Source organism: Rhinopithecus bieti, unplaced genomic scaffold, assembly GCF_001698545.2.
Source record: "Rhinopithecus bieti isolate Rb0 unplaced genomic scaffold, ASM169854v2 scaffold_13348, whole genome shotgun sequence".
Lineage (NCBI taxonomy): Eukaryota > Metazoa > Chordata > Mammalia > Primates > Cercopithecidae > Rhinopithecus > Rhinopithecus bieti.
Genome location: NW_016808764.1, coordinates 9,916,930 through 9,944,485, shown reverse-complemented (window position 1 = coordinate 9,944,485; position 27,556 = coordinate 9,916,930). Strand labels below are relative to the sequence as shown.

Genomic DNA, 27,556 nt, shown 5'->3' with positions numbered 1-27,556 from the left:
CCCGCCCCAAAAAAAAAAAAAAAATTAAAATTAAATAAATTTTATTTATTTTATTAATTTATTTTACTTTTGAGACAGAGTCTCAAAAAAGGCTCCCAGGCTGGAGGGCAGTGGTGCGATCTCAGCTCGCTACAACCTCCGCCTCCTGGGTTTAAGCAGTTCTCCCGCCTCCGCCTCCCAAGTAGCTGGGATTACAGGCATGCACCACCACGCCTGATGTATTTTTGTATTTTTAGTAGAGGTGGGGTTTCACCATGTTGGCCAGGCTGGTTTTGAACTCCTGGCCTCAAGTGATCTCCCTGGCTTGGCTTCTCAAAGTGCTGGGATTACAGGCATGAGCCACTGCACCTGACCTTCTACCCAGAGTTTAAAAAATAATAATAATAAAAAAAATAAAAACAATACCCTCAGCAAAGTGAGCAAAGAAGGGAACTTCCTTAACCTGATAAGGGGGGGTCTCTGTAAAACCTACAGCTAACATCACTCTTAATGGTGGAAGACTGAATACTTTTCCCCTAATCTCAGGAGCAAGACAAGAAGGTCTGTTCTCACCACTTTCGTTCTAGCTAGTGTACTCAGGCAAGAAAAAGAAACAAAAGGCAGCTGGATTGGAAAGGACGATACAGTAAAGCTGTCAGCTCATAGACAACATGATTATCTGTGTAGAAAATCTGATGGAATCTACAAAAAATCTTCTAGAACTACTAAGTGAGTTTAGTACAGTTGTAGGATTCAAGATCAATATCCGAATACCAATTGTTTTTCTATATGCTGGCAATGGATAATCAGAAATTGAAATGTAAAAACAGCATCATTTATAATAACATTAAAAATAAGAAATGCTTAGGAATAGATCTGGCATAAACGTGTTAGACCCATACACTGAAAACTACAAAACATTGTTGAGAGAAGTCAAAGGAGATTTAAATAAATGGAAAGACATAGCATGTTCATGGGCTGGGAAATTCAGTACTGTTAAGGTATCAATTCTCCCCAAATTGATCTATGGATTCAAATAAATCCCAGTTAGATCCCAGCAAGGCTTTTTATAAAAATTAACAAGCTGATTCTGAAATTCACGTGGAAATGTAAAGGACCTAGAAGAGCCAAAACTATTTTGAAAAAGACAATCAAACTTGGAGAGGAACCCTGCCTGATTTCAAGACTTACTGTATGACTGTCCTGTCAAGACACTGTGGTAGTAATGTAATGATGGACAAACAGATGAAGGGGAAAAAATAGAGAGCTAGATACAGACCCACACATAGGTGGACAGCTGATTTTTGACAGAAATGTAAAGGTAATTTAGTGGAAATAGTCTTTGCCAAAATGAGTACTGGAATAATTGGATATCCATAATCAAAAAATGAACTGCAGGCCATACTTTGCACCAAATACAAAAATTATCTCAAAATGAGTCATAGACCTACATGTAAAACCTGAAACTATAAAACTTCCAGAAGAAAACATAGGAGAAGACCTCTGTGACCGTGATTAGTCCAAGATTTCTTGGCTCCAACACCAAAAGCGTCTTCCATAAGAGAATGAATCAATACATTGGACTTCACAATTAAAAATTTACATTAAAAAATACTCTTTAGAGACTGAAAAGACAAGCAGAATACTAAGAGAAAATATTTGCAAATAATATATTTAATGAATGACTTGTATTCAGAATATATAGAGAATTCTCAGAGCTCAACAATAAGAAAGCATTCAACCCGGCTGGGCACGGTGGCTCACACCTGTAATCCCAGCACTCTGGGAGGCTGAAGCCGGTGGATTGCTTGAGCTCAGGAGTTTGAGACCAGCCTGGGCAACATGGCACAACTCCGTCTCTACAAAAAAATACCAAATTAGCAAGGTGAGGTGGCGTGCTCCTGTAGTTTCAGCTACTTGGGAGGCTGATGTGGGAGGGTGGCTTGAGCCTGGGAGGCAGAGGTTGGAGTGAGCTGAGATTGTGCCACTGCACTTCAGCTTGGGTAACAGAGGGAGATCCTGTCTCAAAAAAAGAAAAAAGAAAAAGCATACAACCCAATAAGAAATGTGCAAAAGATTTGAACACTGCAGATCAGTTGTACGGATGGCAGATGAGCACATGAACAGATGCTCAGCATCATTAGACGTTAAAAAAATGCAGGCTGGGCACGGTGGCTCACACCTGTAATCCCAGCAGTTTGGGAGGCCCAGGCGGGCAGATCACAAGGTCGGAAGATTGAGACCATCCTGGCCAACAGGGTGAAATCCTGTCTCTAGTAAAAATACAAAATTTAGCCAGGTGTGGTGGCGGGTGCCTGTAGTCCCAGCTACTTGGGAGGCTGAGGCAGAAGAATCATTTGAACCCGGGACGCGGAGCTTGCAGCGAGCTAAGATCACGCCATTGTGAGCTACCACTACATGTGTATTCAAATGGCTAAAATGAAAAAGACTCTGCAAGACAAGTATTGGTGAGAATGTGGAGGAACTGGAACTCTCATATACTACTGTTGGGAATGTAAAATGGGACAGCCATTTAGGAAAACAGTGTGGCAATTTCCTAAGATTCAGCCATTCCTCTCTTAGGCATTTACTCGAGAGATATGAAGCTATTTGCCTGCACAAATGCTTGTGTAGAGATAGAGTATCTTTATTTGTAATGGCACCAGATGTGAACACCTAGTTGTCCAGGTGAACAGATGAACAGACTGCGATAAATCCAGACTACTTAGCAATAAAAGTAAGTGAGCTATTGCTACATGCTAGAATATGAATGAATCTCAGAATGATTTTGCTCAGTGGAAGAAGCTAGGCGAATGAAGCAATTCTTTCTTTTTTTTTTTTTTTGAGACGGGGTCTCGCTCTGTCGCCCAGGCTGGAGTGCAGTGGTGCAATCTCCGCTCACTGCAACCTCCGCCTCCTGGGTTCAAGCGATTCTCCTGCCTCAGCCTCCCGAGTAGCTGGGACTACAGGTGCGTGCCACCACGTCTGGCTAATTTTTTTGTATTTCTAGTAGAGACAGGGTTTCAGCGTGTTAGCCAGGATGGTCTTGATCCCTTCACCTCATGATCTACCCGCCTCGGCCTCCCAAAGTGCTAGGATTACAGGCGTGAGCCACCGTGCCCAGCCATATGAAGTCATTTATGTGAAATTCTAGACAATGCGTACCTGACTGTAATGACAGGATGGTTCAGTGGTTGCATGGGATGGCATAGAGGAGGGATAGAATGGGTAGGTGAGGGGGATTACAAAGAGGCACAAGGAAACTTGGTGAGTGTATTAGTCCATTCTCGTGCTGCTAATAAAGACATACCAGAGGCTGGGTAATTTATAAAGGAAATAAATTTAGTTGACTCACAGTTCAGCATGGCTGGGAGGCCTCAGGAAACTTACAATCATGGTGGAAGGGGAAGCAAACACATCTTTCTTCACATGGTGGCAGGCAGGAAGGAGAAGTGCCGAGCAAAAGGGGAAAAGCCCCTTATAAAACTATCAGATCTCTTGAGAACTCACTTACTGTCACAAGAACAGCATGAGGGTAACTGCCCCCATGATTCAATTACCTCCCACCAGGCCCCTCCCACGACATGTTTGGATTATGGGAACTATAATTCAAGATGAGATTTGGGTGGGGACACAGCCAAACCATATTGGGGGTGATGGAAATATGTATTTGCAATCCAATATGTATTTTACACTTAGTTTAGACTGGCCCGATTTTAAGTGCTCAGTAGCCACATGTGCTATTTGTAGAATGTTCTTCAGCTTAGGTTTGTCTGGAGCTTCCTCCTAATTAGATCTAGGTTATGCCTTTTAATTTTGCAGATATAATATAGAAGTGGTGTTGTGTTCTCTCTGCATCCTACCAGGTTGGCTACGGTGCTGATGGGGTCAGCTAGTTTCTCCAGTGTACAATTACTCTTTTTCTGTGTGATTAATAAGTATACTGCAGGGAGGTACTTAGAGACAAGGTAAATGTCTCATTCTTGGCCTGGTGCTGATTCTTGGCTCTTGCCTGTAATTCCAGCAGTTTGGGAGGCCACAGCAGGCAGATCACTCAAGCTCAAGAAGTTTGAGACAAACCTGGGCAACATGGCGAAACACTGTATCTACATAAAATAAAAAAATTAGTTGGGTCTGGTGGCATGAGCCTGTAATCACAGCTACTCAGAGGCTGAGGTGGGAGGATTGCTTGAGCCTGGGAGGCAGAGGTGGCAGTGAGCCAAGATCGTGCCAGTGCTCTCCAGCTGGGTGACAGAGCAAGACCCTGTTTCAAAAAATAATCCCATTCTTCATCCCATTTTAACTATTAATTTTAAAATACTTCCCAAATTCATTCTTGTTTTATGGTTGCCAGATTGCTATGAGGTACAGTTCTATACTCTCCAGCACTAACATTTTAGAACGAATTATGCCTGTTATTATGTTTTATGTTAATTTTTATGAGGTTTTAAATTATCTATTGTTTTAAGGACAAGTTAGGTAAAAATGTCTAAAGTTTTAGATTTAAAAATTTAGATTTAGAAATACTTCAGTGAGCATAGTAAATAATTTGATGTTTGGGCAAAAACCAGGTAGCTGAAATACATGTGTCAAAACTAGATGAGTGAATCAAGTATCATAGTCACGTTGGGGTTTGATAAAGATTTTCCGTTTTTGTCAACCCTCTTATCTGCCTTCCTCCCGGGTTTGTTCCCAGCGCGCTAATTTACATGCCTGTGCCTGCTTTGTTGTCTAATGCTGGCCTCCTGTACATCATCAGGCTACGTGCGTTGATGGCGAATCAGCGATGTTGACATTTTCGTTTAGTATTCCATCCATTTGTAGTCCTATTTGTAAACACCTTCTCTTTCTTTTTTTTTTTTTTTTTTTTTTTTTTTGAGACGGAGTCTTGCTCTGTCGCGGGGCTGGAGTGCAGTGGCGGGATCTCAGCTCACTGCAAGCTCCGCCTCCCGGGTTCCCGCCATTCTCCTGCCTCAGCCTCCGGAGTAGCTGGGACTACAGGCGCCCGCCACCTCGCCCGGCTAGATTTTGTATTTTTTAGTAGAGACGGGGTTTCACCGTGTTAGCCAGGATGGTCTCGATCTGCTGACCTCGTGATCCGCCGGTCTCGACCTCCCAAAGTGCTGGGATTACAGGCTTGAGCCACCGCGCCCAGCAACACCTTCTCTTTCCAAGAAAGACTCAGTTATAATTAGAAGCTGGCTCCAAGTACATTTTCCTTCTATTTTTAGTGATTTCATTTCTAGTTCTCCCTTTTGGCCATGATGAACAGTTAATCAGCTTACCGCTGTCAGAGCCGGTCTGCCTTTCCGTGAATCAAGGGAGATAAAGTCTGGGATCATAACTGAAAAGTGGCAAAAAATGAGTGTGAAAAGTAACATCGAACGTGTGCCTCGATGAATTTCTCAACATACAGAATTGACAGCCGGCAGTTATTAAGTGCTTAGGAATCTTTGGGTTCAAGAAGCTCTGTAACCACAAGAAAATTGATGTTGCTTTTGTGTCTCTGGCTCTTACTGGCCTAGATGTGTCCAAGTCCTGGCTGGACGGCTCCACCGCAGGCCTTTCAGGCCAGCATGGAGTCGCTGAGCCAGGATTTCTGTGTGCTCCACGCTCCCCTAAGCGCACACATCATGTGTTTGGGAATGCATTTTGAACTGGATCCCAGACATGCGAGAGGTTATGTGCTGACGCGAGGCAGTACTGGGAATGGATTCAGTGGGATTACCACAGACCCCGCTGGCTGGAACAGGGAAGCCATTTTTCAAAGGCATGAATTCAAGTCCCGTTTCTTCCAGGACCCGGGGAAAGTTCTTTTACTTTTCTGAGTCTCAGCTTTCTGTGTTATAAGGGACATCACATTCATCTCATGGAAGAGTCGTGAAGATTCAGCAAGGGAATGTATGTTCAGTGCCTGGCAGAGAGTACTTGCGAGCACACGTTCACTTCATGCTTGCCACTGCCTCGTCCTTCCTTTTCTGCCCCTTGACTTGCAATCTAATCCCAGTTGCTGGGAGTGGGTGGTGGGGGTGACTATCAGAAGACCCATGGTGCTGGTATGATAGTGTGAGAGGAATTATCGTATAGACCACAGGGCTGAATTCTATTGTTGGGGTTTTCCTAGAAAATTCAGAAAGCATGCTCACCACTGGTACCACACATCTTCCTTGGTTCGTTGACGGATACATCTTGAGTATCAGCTGAATGTTGGGGTGCTGTGGTGAGTAGGATGAGCAGATCCCAGCCTTTAATGGGCTGACATTCTGCTTAGAAGGAGAAAGACAGCAACTCGGAGGCAGACAGTCCGGTAGTTTGGGGTGCTAACTGCTGGAAGGAAGCATTGAGTCCCTCGGCATAGTGGGCCTGGGGTGTGGCTTTGGCTAGGGCCTCTGCTCAGACCTTTCTCTGGAGCTGCCATGTGTGGCGATGCTCGGGTGATGAGGGGCAGCCCTGCAGAGATCTGCGGGAGACGCTTTCCAAGGGGAAGGCAGCATGAGTGAAGGGGCTGAGATGGGGAGGAGCTTGGTGTGGGGGAGCGGGAGACAGAAAAGCAGGTGGGAACATAGGTCAGGGGATGGAGCCCCAGGCAACTTCCAGGCTGAGTGCTGGGATCTGGCTCTACTCAGTTGCATGTGGAGGACAGACAGAGGGAGAAGGCTAGAGGGGACACCGGGAGAATGTTGGAGGCTGTTGTCTGCTTTGGGCTGTAGTGAGTGGGGAAAGGGAAGGGCGTGTGCCTGTCAGAGCGACTCCGGTTGGCCGCCTTCATACCAGCCACCTCGTAGCCCCTGCTTAGCCCAGAATGGGCACCAAATTGAGTCCTCCACAGATAAAGTGTGAGCATAAACGGAGACCAGGCAGCAGAACAGGCAGTGGCTACTTATTTAGAGCTTGTTCCAGCAAGGGAGGCAGCCTCCACGTGGGTTTGGCAGAGACTCCAGGTAGGCAGAGGAGTAGGGAGGCTTCAGGTGTCCCGAGTGGAGGCCGCTGGCCAGGGCAAGGTGGAGACAGCTAACCAGAAGCGGGGCGTCCTATGTGATTGGTTAGAAGTGTGTGTTGCTTTCTCTGGTTTGTTGTCTCTTAGAAACAGGAATAAAAATCAGGGAAGTTGCCGAGTGTGGTGATACATGCCTGTAGTCTTAGCTATTTGGGAGGCTGAGGCAGGAGGATCACTTGAGGCTAGGAGTTTGAGACCAGCCTGGGCAACATTGCGAGACCTCAGGGTCTCCAGAAAAAACAAAGTTAGCTGAGCATAGCGGCTCATGCTTGTAGTCCCAGATATTGGGGAGACTGAAGTGGGGGGATCACTTGAACCTTGGAGTTCGAGGCTGTAGTGAGCTGTGATTGCACCACTGCTCTCCAGCCTAGATGACAGAGTGAGACCCCATCTCTAAAATACAAAATAAAATCAGTTAGGGTAGTATCAGTTACTGATCCTGCGCTAGTCCTTTTGGGCCATAATTGTGGGTTAGTTTTGGCTTCTGGCCTGGTTGCTGGGGGACTGGCCTGGCTTCCTACAGTTCTCACTTGGAGGTGGTGGGCTGGCTTTCTGGGCAGGTTGCTGTAGATTTTGGGTTGGAGTTCTGCTTTTATACGTGGTCTGGCCATTGGCTGCAGCCCATTGGCCGTCTGTATGTTCAGTCTCTCAGAAGAATGGGAGTAACACAGTCCATTCCTTTGAGCTGCTCACAGTCCAGCCGGTGTGAGAAATAGTAACTGCTTATCTGGCGGGTCAGGGAACAGAGTGGCCTCATTAGTCGCTGTGTCTTATGACAGCGGGTTTCCCGCCCACATCGGAATTGGGAGATGGTGAACTGTCAGTGACATATAACTTACAGGCATTGTTTGTTTGCACTACAGTGTTTGTACTTTTTAAGAATTACCAGGTTAAGCAGAAAACAACCGCCAGGAGATTCTGTGTAAACACCCAAAGCTCGGGCACTCGGCTGAAGCAGAGCAGTGCTGCCTTCTTTGGTAGAATGTGTGCCTCCAGTTCCCTGCTGTGCCCAGAGCTGTCTGCAGCTGTGCTTCCTGCCTGCCTCTGTAGGCATCGGATTTGTCCATTTTCACTTGCTCATTGCAATCTGAGCAGGAGGAAGCTTACCCAGCAGGGATCAGGAGGAGCTGCTCTGGTTTCAGGGGCTGGGGTGACCAGGAAGCCTCCTCTCCTGTCCCCTGCAGAGCCCCTGTATCAACTCTGCAAGGGCTCCTGCATGGGTAGGGGTGGGAACCAGAGCGCCACAGAAGGTGTCAGAGCTGCCACTCATCTCAAAGATGGACCACCTGTTTTCAGTGGGTGGGATTAAGATGAAATGTGTATGAACAGCATCAGTAGCAAAATATATAGTAGTTTATCGTATTCCCATTATGATCCAGAACTTTAGCGTGATAAACCAGTGGACACTGCTTTATTGCCAGTGGGAGTCCTGACTGATAGACCTCCAGCCAGGGGAATGTTCCATAGATGCTGCGTAGATAGGGACAGCAAGTGGATGTCCTCATCACCACTCCTGCAGTGGTAGCATAGGTTTTAGGACCATAAATGCGTGCAGCTGAGATGCAAGTACTGTGCCCAGTAACATAAAATAAGTTTTATGCTCTGTCATTTGAGTGAGGCTAAAGAGCAGACTTTCTGATTGTAATAAACTTCTTAAGTTTAAGAAGAAAAGAACTCTGTGTACAGATCTCAGAACAATAGGTTTTAAAACCACATGTTATTAAAATCCTATTCCTTCTCTACTGTTGGAGCCCTGAGCTAATCTACCTTGTCACAGGACACTCACTTTTCTCTTTAAATTGAGATTCCTGAGGGTCAAGGAGTCAAGTTATATGATTGTTGAGCACTGAAGTATTTTTTAAACATTTTATTATGGAAAAAGTCAAACAGAAAAGTGGAGAGACTGACACAGTGAAGTCCTGTGTGCCGTCACCCAGTTCAGATGATGAACGCAGGACGGATCTTGTTTTATTTATGTTTGTACCTGCTTACCCACGTTATTTTGAGGTATTCTCAACATCATTGCATATATATGTAAGAATTTTTTTTCTGATGAATGCCCACATCCTTTCGTGATTGCATCCAGCTAATGGCCAGACATCGGGTTTCTGGTCTGGACTTTGTCACTTCCTGTCCTATCTTAAGTATGTCCTTCATCTCTCTGACCTCTGAGAAAGAGAAGCAGCGATCCTTTCTGGCTCGCCTCTGCGGCGGTCACTGAGGGTCTGCTGAGAGGTGGGGAGCGGCGCTGCAGCATGTAGTGAATGCGCTGGTGCACCCATGGAGAGGATACTTTGTCTCTAAGTGATCTACCACAGACCAGCCACTCTCCTTCCACCCTGCTCTTCCCAGCATTGTTCACTGGCTGTGCTTGGAAGTGCCCGTGGCAGTTCTCATCTTTGCATCTGCGAGCCTGAAGGTCCAGAGAATCTTTTCCCCCAGGCTGTTGGGGGAAAGATGAGAGCTACATGCTGAGAGGTGAAATCCCGTGGCCCCTCCCAAACCTCCCCAGCCCCGTGTCCTGCCCGTCAGCCCTTCCTCCCAGCCCAGGGTCTGCTCTCTTGGGTCAGCTCCACTTCACCACTCCCGTCTCATCTGGGGCCTGCCCTGCCCTGCCCTGTCCTCAGTGCTGTGCTAGCAGGACCACCCGTCCGCCCTCTCTGTCGGGAGGGCTGTCTCAGGGCAAGTTGGCTCACAGTGGCTTGGGCCCTTGGAGTCTTATTTTTTGCTGTTATTTCCTCTGCCTAAAAATAACATTTTGTATTTTTAGTGCTTAGTTTAGAACAAAACTATTTGTTGGTCAGAGGTCAGGGCAGTAGACTTCCCAATTTCCTGCTGCACAAGCGCACAGTGAATTCCTAGGTTCTAGTAGCCTCTGGGAAGCAGGGACCCTGATATAGCAAGAAGAGGCTCATTGGTAACGTTCATTCCAATTTAACTTACATCATTTCTTTTGTTTTTTGAGAGGTGGCCTGGCTCTGTCACCCCGGCTAGAATGCAGTGATGCGATGATAGCTCATTTCAATCTCCAACTCCTGGGCTCAAGCTGTCCTCCTACTTCAGCCTCCCAAGTAGCTGGGACTACAGCCACATGCCACCATGCCTGGCTGAGTTTTAAATTTTTTTTTTGTAGAGATGAGTTCTTGATCCATTGCTCAGGCTTGTCTTGAACTCCTGGCCTCAAGTGATCCTCCTGCCTTGGCCTTCCAAAGTACTGGGATTACAGGTGTAAGCCACCACACCTGGCCTTAAAATTTAATTTTAAAAGAAAAGGAGAAAATGTGTACAGAATTAGTTCAAAAAGTAATCTCTCAAGATGACTTGAGCCAACCCTCCTTCTTAGGGGAGAAGTGTCCTGTTTTGTTCAGTGCTTGTCACTTGCCTGGAGGCCCATTTTCAGTTGCCACCACTGACAGGCATTTCCTGCTAAAGGAAGAGTGGCTCTGTCCGCTCCAGGGTCTTTGCCTTTCCTTAGCTGCTCCTGCTGCCCTGCATGCTGTCCCCGAACCCTGGACCTGGCCCAGTGCTCAGGGCTGGGCTGGGGGTATGATGGATGATGTAGTGGGCTGGGTCGAGGGGATGATGGATGCTGGGCTGGCCTGGGCTGGCCAGCTGAGGGGATGATGGATGCTGGGGTGGGCCAGGCCGGGCCGATCCGATGCCTCTCCTCTGTGAGTGCAGCTCCTCTCTGGGTACCACCTCTGGAGTCTTAATCAGGTGCCCAGATGCCTTCCATCCTTCCTGTTGGCCCAGTCTCTCTCGGTGACTCTGAAGCACAGGGCAGGTGCAGGAGGGTGTAGACGAGATGACGGTGGGGTCTGGTATACAGGATGTCCTCAGGCTTGCGCTGCGGAGCCCATGTGGCTTAGTGCCTGGCAGCTTAGGATCTGGGGTTGGGCAAGCCTGGGCTCCATTTCCTTCCAAGTTACAGAAACTATGAGCAAGTTGTTAACCTCTCCAAGCCTCCTATATATACAGATAATATTAGTGATGCACCTTATGGAGTTACTGTTACTGTCATGATGAAATGAACCATGAGAATGCATAGTGCTGGCACATAATAAGGTGAATTACAGTCACACATTTGCAGGCCCCTTGATTTTAGCCTAACACGAACTACTTTGCTATAGCCCTTAAGAAATCCAGACACACCCTGCCTCTTCCAAGTAGAGAAAACACAGGTGGCACTGTGTTTAGAGGTTTAGAGGTTCAACTTGCTTGATTCAAACATGGTGCTGGTTGTCCTGGCTTCGGTATCTCTTTCCCTGTAGGGGAGACATCTGTGGTAGGGCCAGGGCCTTGTTCCTCTGTCCTCATAGCTGGGCCTCCCATATCACTGACTGGAGGTTGGCAGTGTGCAGAGAACCAGCCTCTGATCCAGCCCTACCTACAGAAAACCTGATGTTTTGATATTTACTGAAGGGTGTGCCTTTTTCTTCAGTTGGTTCTGGATTCTGAAAAGGAGTGGTATTATTAATTAACTCCTAAGTCCTCAAAGTGGTATTTCTAACTCTGAAAGTAGCTGTCTCAGAATCCCACGATATGGACTTTATCCCACACTCTTTATCATGACCATGGGCTTGTAGAATATTGAGGTCAAAAGGATCCTCAGACATGCCTTTAGCCCAGTGTATCCCTACAGATTGGCAAACTGTAGCTTCTCCACCAGGGCTCCAGGATCAGAGGAGAGAGCAGGGGCAGAGCTGTGGACATTAGCTGTCCTGAAGACCTGAGGCTGGGAAGCACCGATCTGGTCCACCTTAGCACTTAGTGGGCATCGTAAGGGTCTTGGGAGCAAGCAAGAGACCGCAGTTCTGAGAAAGGAATGTGTCGGGGCTGGGTGTGGTGGCTCACGCCTGTAATCCCAGCACTTTGGGAGGCTGAGGTGGGCAGATCACTTGAGGTCAGGAGTTTGAGACCAGCCTGACCAACACAGTGAAATCCCATCTCTACTGAAAATACAAAAAAATTAGCCAGCCGTGGTGGTGAAACACTTGTAGTCCCAGTGCCTGGGGAGGCTGAGGCAGGAGGATCACTTGAACCTGGGAGGTGGAGGTTGCAGTGAGCTGAGATTGCGCCATTGCACTCCAGGCTGGGGGATGGAGTGACACTCCATCTCAAAAAAAAAAAAAAAAAAAAAAAGGAATGTATCGAGATGCTATTGGGGGAGGGACACGTAGGATTCATTGGTGGCCAGGTGCGCAGTCGGGGATGGGCAGGAAGCATGGCACCACCACATGGCCAGAGCAGCTGGCCCTCTGTAGCTTCTGGGCTGGAGCCACCTCCAAGCTTCCTTTTGTCCCTTGCTCAGATTGCGAGAGTGTCTGGCTGGTATGGGTTCTCTGTCTACTCCTGGCTGCCCTAATCTCTGGTCCCTTCAGCTTTCTGCTTTCTGGTTCCCTGAATATTGTACCTGGAATTGTTCTCTCACCAAAACCACAAATGTAAGAGAAAGACAATTCTAAACAAAAAAAGAAAGAAAAAAGGCAAAGGTCTCGTTAGGGAGTGACATGGCTGCTGGGCTGGCAGGCGTCACCAGCTGACTCCTGTTTCAGGGTGGCCGGACACAGTAGCCGGAGCACCGTGTGATGAGGAAGAAGTGCTGGAGCCGTGGGAGGACAGAGCTGGGAAGTGCAGCTCATCTGGTTGGGGAAGGCCTGTACAGGAGGCTGCCAGAGGACCAGGAGGCTGGGGTCCAGCCAGGAGTGGTGGTGGAGAAGCGGGAGGGAAGAGGGTTCTGGACATGTGTGAGGCTGGAGGCGAGACCGTGTGTGGCTATTAGAGATGAGAAGTGTGGGAGAGTCTCACACAGGGCCCCACAGAGCGGGAGGGCAGGACGGGCTGGAGCCTACACCTCTGCTGCCAGCCCCATGCCACCACGCCGCCTCTGTTGCTGCCAAAAGGAGTCAGTTGAGGGGTTTGCTGAGCATAAGAGAAGTTTCTTCTCAGGTCACAATTAAGAGGAGCTGCAAGGGCATGGTGCCTCCGTGAGAAACAGTTACAGGGTCAGCGATGGAGATCGTGGACACGACCCCGATGCAGGAAGCGTGTGGAAGGAAAGAGAGGGTGATAGCGGAGAGAATGGGAGCGCCCAAGCGGTGGCTGGTGTCTGCAGTGAGCGAGTACAGTAGGAGGAAGTGGTTGGTCAGATAAAAATACAGCAAAACATTCATGGTTTCTGAAAAATGAGGCCGGACGCCAAACCAGAGGCAGTGGGGAGAGGGGAAGGGCAGAGAGGGCTGCTGGCTCCCTCCCCGCAATGGGGTGTCTGGAAAGTCCAGTAGATCAGAATGCCTCTCATCTGCCCACAGGGCCCATTGTTCTCACTGACACCCAGGAGGGGCCTCGTTAGTGGAAAATGTGAGTTGTCACTTTCAGAGGGAGGTGGGACTTGCCCCGGTGTCACACTGGGTGGACAGGGCTCCTGTCACTCACTCTGCACTGAGCAAGGCTTTTTGGTGTCTGGGCCCCTTGCGTCTGAGCTATCCAGCATTGGCTGCCCTTGGGGGTGGAAAAGTGTGTCTGCCCAAGTCACCGGCACAGGCAGGTACGGAACAGCTTGGCTCCCACGCCAGCAAAGAGCTGCCTTGCGTGGTGTGGAAGAGGAAGACAGCATCGGGGGCAGAAGAGAACATTTCCTGGAAAAACAGGCCATCTGAGGTGGCTGCAGCAGTGGAGGGAGAGCTTTTCAGAAAGGAGGGACCCGTGAGCAGAGGCGTGGAGGCAGGAAGTCAGGCCATGCCTCCCTCCTGATGCCTGCTCTCCAGCCACTGAGGCCAGATGCCATTGTCATGTTACAATTTCACCATGTCCACGTTCCACCCACTTATTATGACTACTTTTAATTTAAACTGCCTTTTAAAACTTTACTTAAATGGAAGGTTAGCTCCTCGCTGAGCATGGCGCGTTAGTGTCACTGCTCTGGGCTTTGTTCTCGGCTTTTCTGGGCCCCCACAGCCTGATCCTCTGATAGAGCTCACTGGCCTGGGTTGTCCTTGACTCTTTCACACGGCCACGTCCTCCATTTTCACCAGCGTGATCTTCTGTTTTTTTTTTTAACTTTATGACTTTTGAGTTGTGTGGGTAGCTTAGAAATGCCTCTGTCTATAAGAAATCAAACATAGACACACAGCGTGAGTGCGCTGTGATGACCCCCGTTTAGTCCCTTCCTGGCGATGGCCTTGGTCGTCAGTCCAGTGGGCAACCTGCTGGGCCTTTTCCTATGGGACTGTTTCATTGGTTCTGTTTTTGTTTCCACACATAAGTGTATCTATCATATTGTCTGGTTTTTCTTGCAGTTTTTTTTTCCAGAATGATTTTCTAAGGCATGAATCTTTTGAAATTATTTATTTTAATACATAAAAACAGTGAAAACAGTAATACATACTCTTGCTTTAAAAAGTTTCGCAGCACAAGCTCATTCCTGTAAGCCCAGCATTTTGGGAGGCCAAAGTGGGCGGATCACCTGAGGTCAGGAGCTCGAGACCAGCCTGGCCAACATGGTAAAACCCCATCTCTACTAAAAATACAAAAATTAGCTGAGCGTGGTGGTGGGCGCCCGTAATCTCAACTCCTCGGGAGGCTAAGGCAGGTGTATTGCCTGAACCCGGAGGTGGAGGTTGCAGTGAGCCAAGATTGCGCTACTGCACTCCATCCTGGGCGAGAGTGAGACTGTCTCAAAAAAAAAAAAAAGTTTCACAGCATGAAAGGTACACAGTGCTAGACATGTCCTTCCACTGCTTCCAGTGCTCAGAGGCTCCTGGTGCCGCAGGAGAAAGGCCCTGCTGTCCCCAGTCACAGGCCCTGTGTGATCTGGCTCCCTTCCCTACTGCAGCCTCTCTGCCCTCCTTCCTTCCCTGGCTGATCAGTGTCCATTCAGCTGAGCCCCCGGCAATACTGTGGGTGCCCCCTCCTCAGACTGATGGACCTGGATGGTGGCCCCTGGGCTGTGAGCGTCCTGCTGGCAGGGCCAGGGGAGGTGGGTGACAGAGAGGTCAAAGCCCCGGCCTTGTGGTGCAACTCTGGGTGAGTCAGTTCACCTCTCTGCGTCTCAGCCTCTTTCCCTGTGCCCAGATAGCTGCTGGAGGGTGGATTCATGACGACAAAAGGTGCCCGGGACAGGGCCTCTCCATGCTGAGGGCTTGCTGCAAGCCGCCCTTCTCACCCTGGTTGTTGTTATTCTTACTGTTCCAGCCCAGGACCCAGCACAAGCCTGGCATGTAAGTGAGGATAAGTGGACATTGAATAAAAAAAGAAAGGAATAAAGCTCCACCTAAGACACGTGGGGACGCAGTGGGACAGAGGCCGCTCGCGGGGCACTGGGGACGAGATAGAAGGGCTGAGATGGGATGGGATGTGCACGCAGCGGGAGCTTAGTGCACGCTCTGAGCACGTCATCGAGTGATACGCTGAAGGTGCTGATCCGGACTCTCATCAGGAGGCAGCGAGCAAAGACAGGAAGCCCGCGGCAGCCTCCGTGGTTGCAGATAGCATCTCCCCGGCCCTCCTGCCTCACAACGCCCTCCATCTGTTGTCTGTTTGTCTTCCAAGTACTCCAGGAAGAAAGAAGCCACGCGGCATTGGCATTCACCCAAGAGGCTGCAGCCTCGCCCGTGTCTGGGGTTGCTGTCCCCTGTGTTGAGATGGGATGGAATGATTCAAGCAAGCTACGTTTTTTTGATGAGGCCCCCCGTCACCCCCCTTTTTTGGTCTGTTTATTTCCAGGCCATGCCACTGTAGATAAGTTGGAAGACTTCATCAACAACATTAACAGTGTCTTGGAGTCCTTGTATATTGAGATAAAGAGAGGAGTCACGGAAGATGACGGGAGACCCATTTATGCGTTGGTGAGTGCCCGGCAGAGCCCTCTAGTGGCATTTTTGAGGAGCTGGGACAGGGCCCAGGCAGCCTGTGTTTGCTTTGGTTTGATTTCTCTTTTGGACAATTCTTTGTAAAGAAGTCACTCCAAATGTATGGAATATTAGGAATAAAGGGAGAAATGGTTTTTTACTTAGAATAAGACACAGAAGCGATGAAAAGAAACTGTGTGTGGGAGTGTCAAGGATGGCGACCCACGTGGGGTCCTCAGTGGTTTTCAGATTTACTCTCACAGGTAGGGATCAGGGTGAAACACAGGAGTGGGAAGCTGACATGGCCCATCCCTGGCTAGGACACACCTCGGGCTGCTCAGTGGACATCTGGCTGCTCCTAGCCAGGCTCCCACTCAGAAAGAAGCACTCTAGTCCAGGGTTTCCCAAACTCAATTCCCTGGAAAAAACATGACACAGTCAAAGAACTGTGGAAATGCTGGTCAGACACAGCAAAGCAGATTTCCTTGCTGTCAGACTTCTCAGTGCCTTTTGCATTAGAAGCTCCATTAACATGTAGACAAATCTCCCAAATTTATCTGAGTTTGGAAAATACTGCACACCCTCTGGAGTTCTGAAACTTCTGAGGGTCCAGCATGTTGACTGAGCTAAAGAATAAAGTCTGTAGTATATGCCTGGTTACAGATCCATCCTGTGGCTCGCAGTGCCTGGATACAGGAGCTCAGTGACTGGGCAGAGACGGAGGAGGGGAGGGAGGGAGAGCCAGCGACACGTTAACCCCACAGCCTGACTGTTGCGCTGACTTATTTCTTAGGTGAATCTTGCTACAACTTCAGTTTCCAAAATGGCTACGGATTTTGCAGAGAATGAACTAGATCTGTTTAGAAAGGCTGTAAGTAGAGTAATCCTCGTCGCCCATTCGCTGGGCTTCTTATGGGAAAGTTCTGTCTCAGTCATTAGAAGTGGCAACTGCAGTCTTCAAGGACCACTGGGGGGACATGGGCCACCATTGCTGTCTGAGAAAAGGCTTTGCAGGGAGATATCACTGTCTACCCATCTGGAATTCACAGCTGTCAGGGGCCCCCATGGCTGCCTGGGAAGGAAGTGCTGGGCCAGGTGTGAGCCCCAGCTGGATGGGCAAGAGCAGGGCCTCACTGGTAGTAACAGGCGTTCCTACCTGGCTGCTCTAAGTGCCATCTGGGAAAGGCAGCAGCAGCAGCAGCAGCAGCAGCATCAGCATCGCCTGGGAGCTTGTTAGAAAGGCCCGGTCCCAGTCCCTACCCTAGACTGCTGAGTCCGAATCTGCATTTTTGCCGGGTGCCCACTGAATCATTTGCATGTGCACATTTGAGAGGCATTGCTCTACCAGGCTTCAGAGCTATTTGCTCGCCCCTCTGGTCAAACACATGGCTAAGAGTGGTTCTCAGGCCTACATAACTGCAGAGGTGAAAAAGAATTCAGACATTTCAGCCCCACTTGCGATCTGTCGAATCCGAATCTCTGAGAACCAGGCGTTGGAATCATTCCTTTTAGGTCTTCTCCTGGAGTTTATTAGCTGCCAGGGTTGAGGAGCAGGTGCTGAGCTGAGCACACACCTGCGTGTGCAGGACCCTGTCTTCCCCAGAGGTTCCTGCCTGCCGTGTCTGTCTCTTGCTGCCTCTGAGGCCAGCCGTGAGGCAAGGCGACCCTTTTTGATTTGGGGACATTAAGATGATTTATTTGGGAGGATGTTATCGAAGTGACCTCTGAGTCAAAAGAACTGAGCACAGTCCTGACTCTTGATGCATATGACATTGTTTTCCCAGAATACCATGCCAGCGTACAGTTCTGCCTGTGATCTGAGTGGTTTTACTGCACCCCTGCCAGACTTGGTATTACCATTTAAAAGTTATTTTTGCCATTTTAATAGAGAAGCGTGGTACCTGCTCTTTCTTCCAGCTGGAACTAATTATTGACTCAGAAACTGGCTTTGCGTCTTCCACAAACATTTTGAACCTGGTTGATCAACTTAAAGGCAAGAAGATGAGGAAGAAGGAAGCGGAGCAGGTGCTGCAGAAGTTTGTCCAAAACAAGTGGCTAATTGAGGTACTGTCTCATGGTTTTCCAGTCCGGCTCACTCTTTCGAGTGAATAGCAGTTTTTTCTCTAAAATCGTATTTGTAGCCAACTGATGTCTATGGAGCCTAGCCTTCTCAGATCCGTTATCTGCTTTCATGCATTCCAGCAGTGACCCCGTGGGGAGGATTTGGGCCTCACCTCTCCTGCCTCCCACTCCCTGTTCACCCACATGATGTGTTCAGGATGCCACAGCCAGAATGGCAGAGCCAGGAGCTGCACCCAGGGATTTGGGCCCTGGGACCAAGCCTCTAGCCCACAGACTGCAAGGCAGGGCAGTTCCGTGGCTGAGAGTGTGGCTGTGATAATCTGACCCGGGTCTGAACCCTGAGCCAGGTGACCTCAGGTTCCCTCTAAGAGGGGAGTTGTCGTTTCCGCTTTGGGGCTGGGCGTGTCAGGAGCAGGAATGGTCCTGACATGCTCCGTGCTGCGCTGGCTGGCTCGCGGGGGAGGCAGCAGAGGAACTGGCGACATTACCACTGTCGTTTTTGTCAGTAGTGAGTTCCTCAGGGTCAGTGCTTAGAAGAGGCACAGACAAGCTTCAGGAAAGGAGCTGTGACGTCTGGGACAGGCCCCACTGCAGCTCCAGTTTCTAGATGCTGCCCCGCCCCCACGTCTAGTCCTGCTGAATGGAGCAGAACAAATGTTTCAGTTTTTTTCCCACAAAAGGCACCCCTGTTTTCGACAGCTCAATGTTTGCTGAGTTGACCATAGCTGTGCCCTCCCAGGTGCTCGTGCGCGTGTGTGTTGAGGACGCGCTCACGTCAGGTCCCCGCTTCCTCACTTGGTGGTCGGACTCGTGGCCAGAGGCTGCTGCTTGTGGCTGCAACGATTCTCCACTTCCTTTTCAGGAAGGCTTGCCTCTGGGTTGGGGAAGTTTGTGTTCTGAGTTACTAATTTCATGTAGGGTGGGCCTGTACCAGGAACCTGACCCAAATTCAGTTCCTGGGGTACCTGATGGGAAGAAAGGGTGGAGAGGTCATGGGGTGAGGGCAGAGGTCACAGGGGTGAGGTCAGGGCTGGGAGCTCCTGGTGAGTGCAGGATCTGCTGGGCACATTCCCGTATGTCCTGTCTCGGAGGCTGCCTGCTGTCCTGCAGTGGCTCCGTAGCTTAGTTTTTAGCTGACAGCTCAGGGGTCTGGATGACATCGGACACCCTGAGAGTAGCAGGGCCGAGTTCAGGCCCCAGTTTGGGGACTGCAGCTCCCATCAATGGCTTTGTCACAGTTTTTCTTGCCCTCCGCGCTGTATTTGGTACTAGAGAATGTTCTAGGGCTGCTCAGGTTATAACTGACCATTCTCGCTTGTGGTGCAGCCCCTCTTAGGGCCAAGTTGTTTTTTCTTTTGTTTTTGAGATGGAGTTTCGCTCTTGTTGCCCAGGCTGGAGTGCAACGGTACAATCTCGGCTCACCGCAACCTCCACCTCCTGGCTTCAAATGATTTTCCTGCCTCAGCCTCCCACATAGCTGGGATTACAAGCATGTGCCACCATGCCTAGCTAATTTTTGTATTTTTAGTAGAGACGGGGTTTCTCCATACTGACAAGGCTGGTCTCGAACTCCTGACCTCAGGTGATCTGCCTATCTCGGCCTCCCAAAGTGCTGGGATTACAGGTGTCAGCCACTGTGCCCGGCCATGGGCTAAGTTTTTTAAGGGCAGGGGTTATGACCTCTTCATGGCTGGTTCCCATTGCAGAATCTAGTGCCTGGCACCTCAGGCGCTCCATAAATGCTTGCTGAGGCCAGGCGCGGTGGCTCAAGCCTGTAATCCCAGCACTTTGGGAGGCCGAGATGGGTGGATCACGAGGTCAGGAGTTCGAGACCATCCTGGCTAACGCGGTGAAACCCCGTCTCTACTAAAAAATACAAAAGCTAGCCGGGCGAGGTGGCTGGCGCCTGTAGTCCCAGCTATTCGGGAGGCTGAGGCAGGAGAATGGCATAAACCCGGGAGGCGGAGCTTGCAGTGAGCTGAGATCCGGCCACTGCACTCCAGCCCGGGTGACAGAGCGAGACTCCGTCTCAAAAAAAAAAATAAATAAAATAAAATAAAAATGCTTGCTGATTGGATGACTGAACGGGTGGATGAGGTTACGGAGGAACAGAGTTTAAAACTTACAAAAAATATTACAGGAAATACCTGTTCATTATAGGAGGATTAGAACATGTCAGGATGCATAAAGAAACCTACTGAAGTCACCTGTTATCCCAGCCCCTAGAGCCAAGTGCCCCAACATTCCACTTCACAACACTTTGCACCCTGCTCTGCACCCAAGAGCATGCGTGCCTAGCACACGCCACCACCATTGTGCATGGCTTGCAGGGCGTGCCCCCGGCTTTATGATTTGACTTGCCCTTTGTCTGCCCTTGGTGTCTGGAGAGGGTTGTGGTGGATAGGAGAGGCACCGCCCTGGAGTCTGTGGGGGTGAGCTGTAGCTGCAGGCGCTTGTACTCTGTACCTTTTTCAGTTTGGTGACAGTGCTGGCACCGCCTTCTGCAGGGCGCCTCTGAGCTCGAGGGAGTGTGGACAGAGGATCCGGAAGCTGCCACCTGCAGGAGCACTGCAGAAGTACCAGGGGCCCTCTGCACTGGTGCTGGGCAGTCGCCCTAGAGAGGCTTCTTGTTGACTGCCTGGCCTGCTGGGGCCCTAAGGAGGACGAAGGAACGAAGCTTGTATGGCAAGGGCTGTGTAGTGAGACTCCACAGGTTCCTCTGCTGCCTGTGGCAAGCAGCTTCTTGTTGCAGAGACTGTTTCCTCATCTGCAGGATGGAGACATTGCCAGCTCCAGGTTTCTCTGAGGGTCCAGTACTCTCAGACCTACATGGCCTGGTAAGGGTTGCCCTGAGGTCTGCGGCACTCTGGAGGAACCGCTGAGAACAGGGGTGGGGTGCTCATTTACCCAGGACAGGTCTTCCTAGGGCAGCACCTCGATCAGAGAGACCACACGTCAGCGTCTGATCCTTGGCTTCTCAGACACAGGGCTTCCCACAGAAACAGCCAGGGGTCCACTGCCAAGGCCCTTCCAGGTGGGCGTATCACCCCAGGGACATGTCACTCCTGGACAGCCAGTCCTCTGCGAGACTGGCTCAGCATGGAGGTGCTGAGGCAGCTGCTGGTCCAGGAGAAGCCCAGGGGTGGTGGGTGGTTGGGGTCAGCGGGGAGGCCTCTGAGAGCAAGCGCGGCTCATGGGAGCTGGACGTCTGCTGATGGACACACCTCCATACACCCCAGGACTGCTCCCTACAAGAGGTCCTGACTTCCAAGTGTCACGGCGAGGTGCCTGGGAGATTGCCTGGGCTCTCGTCTTCTTTGAGGCCTAGGGCACCCCTCCTACCCCTCCCCTGATGGGCCCGCAGAGGACTGAGTGAGTCATGAATGGTGAGCCTTGGGTGCAGTTTCAGGCGCATAGTAGGTGTTCAGTAAATGCAGCTTGGCTGGGCACAGTGGCTCACACCTGTAATTGCAGCACTTTGGGAGGCTGAGGTAGGTAGATCACTTGAAGTCAGGAGTTTGAGACCAGCCTGGCCAACATGGCAAAACCCCGTCTCTACTAAAAATACAAAATTAGCCGGGCGTGGTGGCACACACCTGTAATCCCAGCTACTCGGGAGGCTGAGGCAGAAGAATTGCTTGAATCCAGAACACAGAAGTTGCATTGAGCCAAGATCATGCCATTGCACTCCACCCTGGGCAACAAGAGCAAAACTCCATCTCAAAAAAACACACAAAACAAAACAAAAAAAACCAAAAAACAAAAACGGTAGTGACAGCTCTTGCTTGTAAAAATTAGAAAATAACAGGAAAGGCAGTTGAGCACTCGGGTGACTCGCAGGCTTCAGTGATGCCATCTCCTGGCGCGGTTCACGTCCGATGCACGAGCTGACTGTGGAGAAACTGGAATCAGCCTGCATGGGTCCGTGTCCTGGGTCCCATGTCATTTGCCTCCCTCGGGTCTCCCTCAGTGCTGCCTCTCTCCTGTGACTTGGCAGGAGGGTCAGCCTGGGGAGCTGCGTTATTCATGTGCTTCCTGGTTCTCCCAGGGTTTTCAGGATGCATGATGGGTAGACCGCACCCTGGCGTGGGAACCAGGAGGCCTGGCTTCCATTGGAGGCTCCACTGCCCATGGTGTGATGGGGCCTGTCTGCCCTCTCCAGACTCCTTCCAGCTCCATCTGTAAAGTGATGTTGCCGGAAATGATCTCTGAGGGTCCCTACTGCAGTTGGAGGCAGAAGTGCTGGGAGGCACCGGGGATGCTGCTTTTTGGGAGTGGGATGGGTGGCGGATGGAAGCAGTGGGTGCTCGGGTTTGTGCTCTGGGGAGACTGACCCCTTGTGGGCCTCAGCGTCCTCCTCTGCAGGAGGGCTGTGACTGCCTCGCTTGGGACTGCTGTGCAGACAGAATGGTCACGTCTGAAGGCACAACAGATGCTGAGAAAAGGCGGGTGTCGGGGAGCTGTGTCTCCATGCCTTTTGGGCCTTTGCCTCAGTTTCCCTTGCTGAGGCTCTGCCAGGGGGGCGTGACTGATGTCTGTTTTCTGGGGTTGGTGCAAAGCTGCCTAGACCCTTGTGTCTTCCTGAGCACTGGGCTGTGGGATCACAGAGGGAACAGAGGTAGTGAATGGGGAGAGGGCCTGGCTGAGGGTGGCCACCTCCCGTGTGTCCCTGCAGAAGGAAGGGGAGTTCACCCTGCATGGCCGGGCCATCCTGGAAATGGAGCAATACATCCGGGAGACGTACCCTGACGCGGTGAAGATCTGTAATATCTGTCACAGCCTCCTCATCCAGGTACCCGCTGGGCAGGGCATGGGAGCTCATTGCTGGGCCCTCAGCTCCTGGGGCTCTGCACAGGTACTTCCCGGAATCCTGGCTCTGGACCCAGCCCTCCTGCACTGCCGGCGCATCCTCCACAAGAGCTGGTGGAGGCCATCTCCCAGGACGTGTCAGAGGACACCTCCCCACTGTGGCCTGCAGGGACGCACTGCCTCTCTCCTCCCTGGTTCTGCTGTTGGGGTCCAAGGGCTCTCGCTTACTTTATTTTTCTCAGGAAGGTTGAGTGTTCTGTGCAACCTGCATTATCTTGGCAGTTTTGTGGCAGAGTATTTGGCAGAGTGTCTCTATCAATTGCTGCTTTCCGGAGTGGTCTACTCCAGTTTGCAGGGCTTTGCAACCACTGAACCAGCATGGACATTGATGTGCCTTTCAGTTTCTGTCGTTTTGCAGCTGTAGCTGTTTATAATTGCAATTGCTCTCATGGGCCTCGTACACCTGTATCCTTGGGCACCTGGTGATTATTTCCTTGGGCGGAGTTTCTGGGACAAAGTGCAATTTTTTTTTTGAAAGCTTTTGATCCACATTAGCAAATAAGCTTCTGAAGAGCTGTGGCTGTCCACACGCCACCTGCAGGATCTGAGTGCAGGAGCTTGCCAGCCCTTGGCTTCTGTCACTGCGTTCATGTGTTCAGAATTGTTTAGTAAAACCCACTGCAACAAACAAGCAAACAAACAAAAGACTCCCCTGCACTAAGGCGTTTGGGATTTTCAGTATTAATCTGGGGCCTGGAAGATAACCCGATGCCGCCAGCTGCCCATTTTCCTTGTGGCTTCCCCGGAGGTTTGCAGAACACAGAGGTGTGCACCAGCTCCGCCGTCATTGGCCTTTCTTGTTTCAGGGTCAAAGCTGCGAAACCTGTGGGATCAGGATGCACTTACCCTGCGTGGCCAAGTACTTCCAGTCAAACGCCGAACCGCGCTGCCCCCACTGCAACGACTACTGGCCCCATGAGATCCCAGGTGCGTGGGCCCTGAGGTGCTCATGGGAGGGGCTGGGCCAGCAGGACGCAGGGCCTGGTGCTGGGGAAGCCCTTAGAGACAGGGCCCTGAAGGGCTCCAGGGTGTGTGGGGGTACGCATTACCAGCCTGAATCCTAGAAGCAGCCACCGCAGGAAGTAAAGGCTGAGCTGTGTGCACCATTCCAGAGGACTTTCTAGAACCCAGCAGAAATTCCAATGCTTATGAGCATTTTGTCTAGACAAGGCTCCCTCTCTGGCAGCCCTCTGAGGAGGAAGATGTGAAAGCCATGTCCACAGCTCCCTCAGTTTGTTCCTGTCTGAATTGGGGCTAACTCTGCCTCACGGGCTGGGGAGGGTTGGCAGTGAAGAATGGTGTAGACCTAGGACAGAGTCCTTGGCACAGGAGACGTAGCTGCTGGCTCGAGCTGGTGCTCCTGTGCTGCCAGCCCCTCCATTCACTGTCTTTCCTGCCTTTTCTGTCTACAGAAGTCTTTGACCCTGAGAAGGAGAGGGAGTCTGGTATCTCGAAATCGAACAAGAAGTCCCTGCGGTCCAGGCAGCATTAGCCGTCGTGCTCTGCTGAGGGACTGGCTGCCTTGGGCGGCCTGATCGCTGCAGCCCTTCTTGGAAGAGAGGCGTCCGTGTTTCAGGTTCCATGCGAGTCGCCTCTTTCTTCTTAACGTGGACTGTCCACAGCTTTGGAATAAACTGTCCTGGGAAGTTGCTGCAGCCCCTGTCTGTGTTCTCGAGCCTGTGTGTGAGGCTCTGTGTCGTGGCCTTGCCTTCTTTCCTGGAGTTCAGTCATCACTCAGAACCCCTGGGTTTGGGCTCCAGCAGGTGAAACCAGCAGAGCCCCCAGCAACGGCTCAGGACAGCTCACTGTCCTTGCCCAGGGCAGCCTTGCCTCCAGTCCCAGCTGTGACCAGCTGTCCCAGCAGGATTGGGCTGGCCCAAACCTGGATATGTGAACCTTGGCCTCCCCAACTCCCCAGTCTGGACTCTCCCCTGGCCCAAGGTGCCACTGGCCTGAATGGGCTGAGGCTGGGCGTTTGGGCAGGACACGTGCTCTCCCTCCCTGGACCCTCTGCTCCCTGTGGGTGCCCGGCAGCCCTGCCATCCAGCAGCCCCGCCATCCAGTAGCCCCAGCCGGGACCGGGAGTCAGCCTCAATGCTTCCTCTCCCTGACCCTCCTGCATCCCACTGTCACCAGATCCTGCCCAGCCCAGCTGCCAATAGCCCTCCGGCCCTGCCGCTGCTGCCTCAGGCTGAGCGCCAGCCCTGGCCCACACCCTGCCTCCATGCTCCCTGTGGAAGACCCCTGGACGCCCTAACTGCTGCAGCAGGGCTGTGGCCCCTGGTGAGGCCCCTGCTCATCCGCCACCGCCTCCCCCCACCCACTGCGCAGGGTGCAGGGCTTCCTTCGTCAGCTCGGGAGCCTCTGCACAGCGCCCTGGGCCTGCGCACCCTCCCCTCTGGTGTCCGGCTTTGTTTCCTGGCTAGCACCCGCTCGCCCTTTGGCACTGGTCAGCCCCTCGCTCCCTGCACTTCCTCCATCCTCACACTTGTTAAGTCCCCATCTTCATGCCTCTCTTGAACCCCGGCATCAGTCAGGATGCTTCAGTCAGTTGCTTTTTCAGAAAAGCCAACTCAGACTGGCCGAAACAAGGAAGGACTTGGCCACAGGGGACTTGAAAGGCCTGGTCTAGGGGCTCCAGTGAGGTTACCACACAGCCATATTTCTGTGTCTACTGCGCTTTCACTGGGCTGGCTGCATGCTTGGGGCCTACGAGGTGGTTTCCCAGACATCCAGCTTTCTCCATGATAGCAAAATAGCTGCCATGCTTCTGGGCCTCACACATCATGCCCGGGATCAGGAGGAAGAGGGTGGCTCTCACTTGGTGGCTCCCACACCCTTGCAAGCATCCTCATGGCCCATAGCTCCCACGTGGACACCTGCGAGGTGGGGACAGGATGATCTGACTGGCATTGGAAAATCACACCCACCCCGAAGACAGGGGTGGGGCCGTCCCTCTCAGGCCACGTGGCTGAGGGAGCAGGGGCCTTTCCCTAAGCAAATTGAAGGTGTGATTGCATCTTCAATAGCCTCAGAGGCAGCGGGGAGTGAACTTGGACTCTGAATTGGTGGCTGGCCTCCCCCGCTACAGGCAGGCACATCCCCCTTTATTCACCTCCATAAAACCAGGGTAGAGCAGGTATCCAAGGCTCAGTGAACCAATGACCCCTGCTGGTGGGAGGCTAACCCTCCCAGAACCAAGTCTGGGCTCCTGAGCCCTCAAACCCACCTTCCCATCAGTGAGGCAGCTGGGGACCCAGTCCAGCCCTTCGTCAGTGGGCAGAGACACGCCCATTGGTAAGCCCAGTGTGTTCAGCCAGTGCCAGCCCCAGCTGGCCTCACCAGAAGAGGAGTTTTTTGGAAATGTATGAGGTGGCTTACAGAAATGACAGGAAGGCAAGACCAGTCTAGAATGGCAGACCTTAGAATAAGGCTCGTGGATGTCAAGACAATTCTGCGACAGTGGGTGCTGCTGCCACAGGGGGTCAGCTCCAACCTGTCTATGCTCCTCCCGACGTGCCCTCAAGATGCCAGTCCAGGGAGGAGCTGTACAGACCTGCCAGGACCGCATCCCTGGGGCAGAGGTCATTCTCCAGAGCGCAGTGTGCCGTTCTGGAAGAAGGGAAGATGGACGCCAGGAGGCAAAAAGCCAACCAGCAAATACCGCCTGCAAGAGGGGCCAGGGCAGCTTGTGACTGACCCAGTTGTCCCATGGTTCTGGTCGTTCATTCTCTGTGCTCGAGGCAGTCCTGGCTGGGGACTCAGGAAGCCTCTGGGCACTTCACCATTGGGGACACTGGCCCTCCTACTGCTCGTCTCTCCTGCCTCCAGCACCTCCATGATGACACGGATGTGAACATCTCACAACACACGCTGGCACTCAACCAAAACCCTCGTGAGGAGTTCCATACACTGGCCTGGCATTCAAAGCCTTTATTACCCCGCCAGCCTTCTCTTTCACTGCCATGCTCCCCCGTCGGTGCCCCTGACCTTGTCACTCAGGAATTACGGACTGGCCTGCTTCCCAGGGTCCCCTTGTAGGCCCTTGTCTGCACAGCAGCTGCAGACCTGTCCCTCCCAGGCTGAGCCCCCCATTGCCTTCCCCTGCTGGTCCCCCAGGCCCCGTGGCCTTGATACCCCCCTTCCTACCCCTCTCTGCCCCAGCCACCCTGACTCCTCCCTCCCCTGTCCCCAGACTGGGGCTTTCCTGTCTCACGGCTGCTGTACCTGCTGTCACGAGCTGGGCCTCAAGTCTCCTGGCCAGTTTTGGATTCCTAGTCAAGCTCTTGCTCTTCAAATGTCAACTATCAAAAACCTCTGCCCCACCAGTCCATCCCTGGCTGCCATTTTCCACCGCCACCCTGCTCTGTTGCTTTCATGGCACCAATCATGGCGTGACACTGTCTTGTTTTATTCCTATGTCCTTATTGACCTCCCGCGCCCCAGCCTGACGCCATTGTGTTAAAACACCATGAGGGCAGGGGCCTCATGTGGTCAGTGACAGGCCTGCTAGCTGTGTCCTGTGTCTGTGATGGCAGTATCAGTGTCCTGACTGCTGTGGCCACATCTCAGGCAGGGGCTCGTGCACGTGCCTCTCCTTGGTCTGTGACCCACTGTTGGGCGCTTGGGTTCCAAGCTGGCTTGAGAGTCCACCGTCCCCGGAGGGCTGAGGTCACCCTCAGACTGGGACTCCTAGGAACGCCGGAACCTCGGCCACAGGGCAGGGCCATTTCCCCTTTTCCTGTTCCTCATCTGACAAGGGACATTTGCGGGAAGCCTC

At 51.5% G+C, this 27,556-nt stretch overlaps 1 protein-coding gene across 2 annotated transcripts in view; it reads left to right on the top strand.

Annotated features, from left to right (window-relative positions):
* Positions 1-24,431, top strand: part of NSMCE1 (NSE1 component of SMC5/6 complex) — a 43,205-nt gene extending 18,774 nt beyond the window's left edge. The window contains exons 3-8 of one of the 2 annotated variants that reach the window (XM_017887186.1): positions 15,701-15,822; positions 16,619-16,696; positions 17,743-17,889; positions 22,583-22,699; positions 23,583-23,703; positions 24,189-24,431. In XM_017887186.1, coding sequence (XP_017742675.1) covers positions 15,701-15,822; positions 16,619-16,696; positions 17,743-17,889; positions 22,583-22,699; positions 23,583-23,703; positions 24,189-24,268 — 665 coding nt within the window. In that variant the 3' untranslated portion in view covers positions 24,269-24,431. The remainder of the gene's footprint in view (positions 1-15,700; positions 15,823-16,618; positions 16,697-17,742; positions 17,890-22,582; positions 22,700-23,582; positions 23,704-24,188) is intronic. The other variant, XM_017887187.1, reaches the window with a different exon arrangement.
* Positions 24,432-27,556: the final 3,125 nt, after the last annotated feature.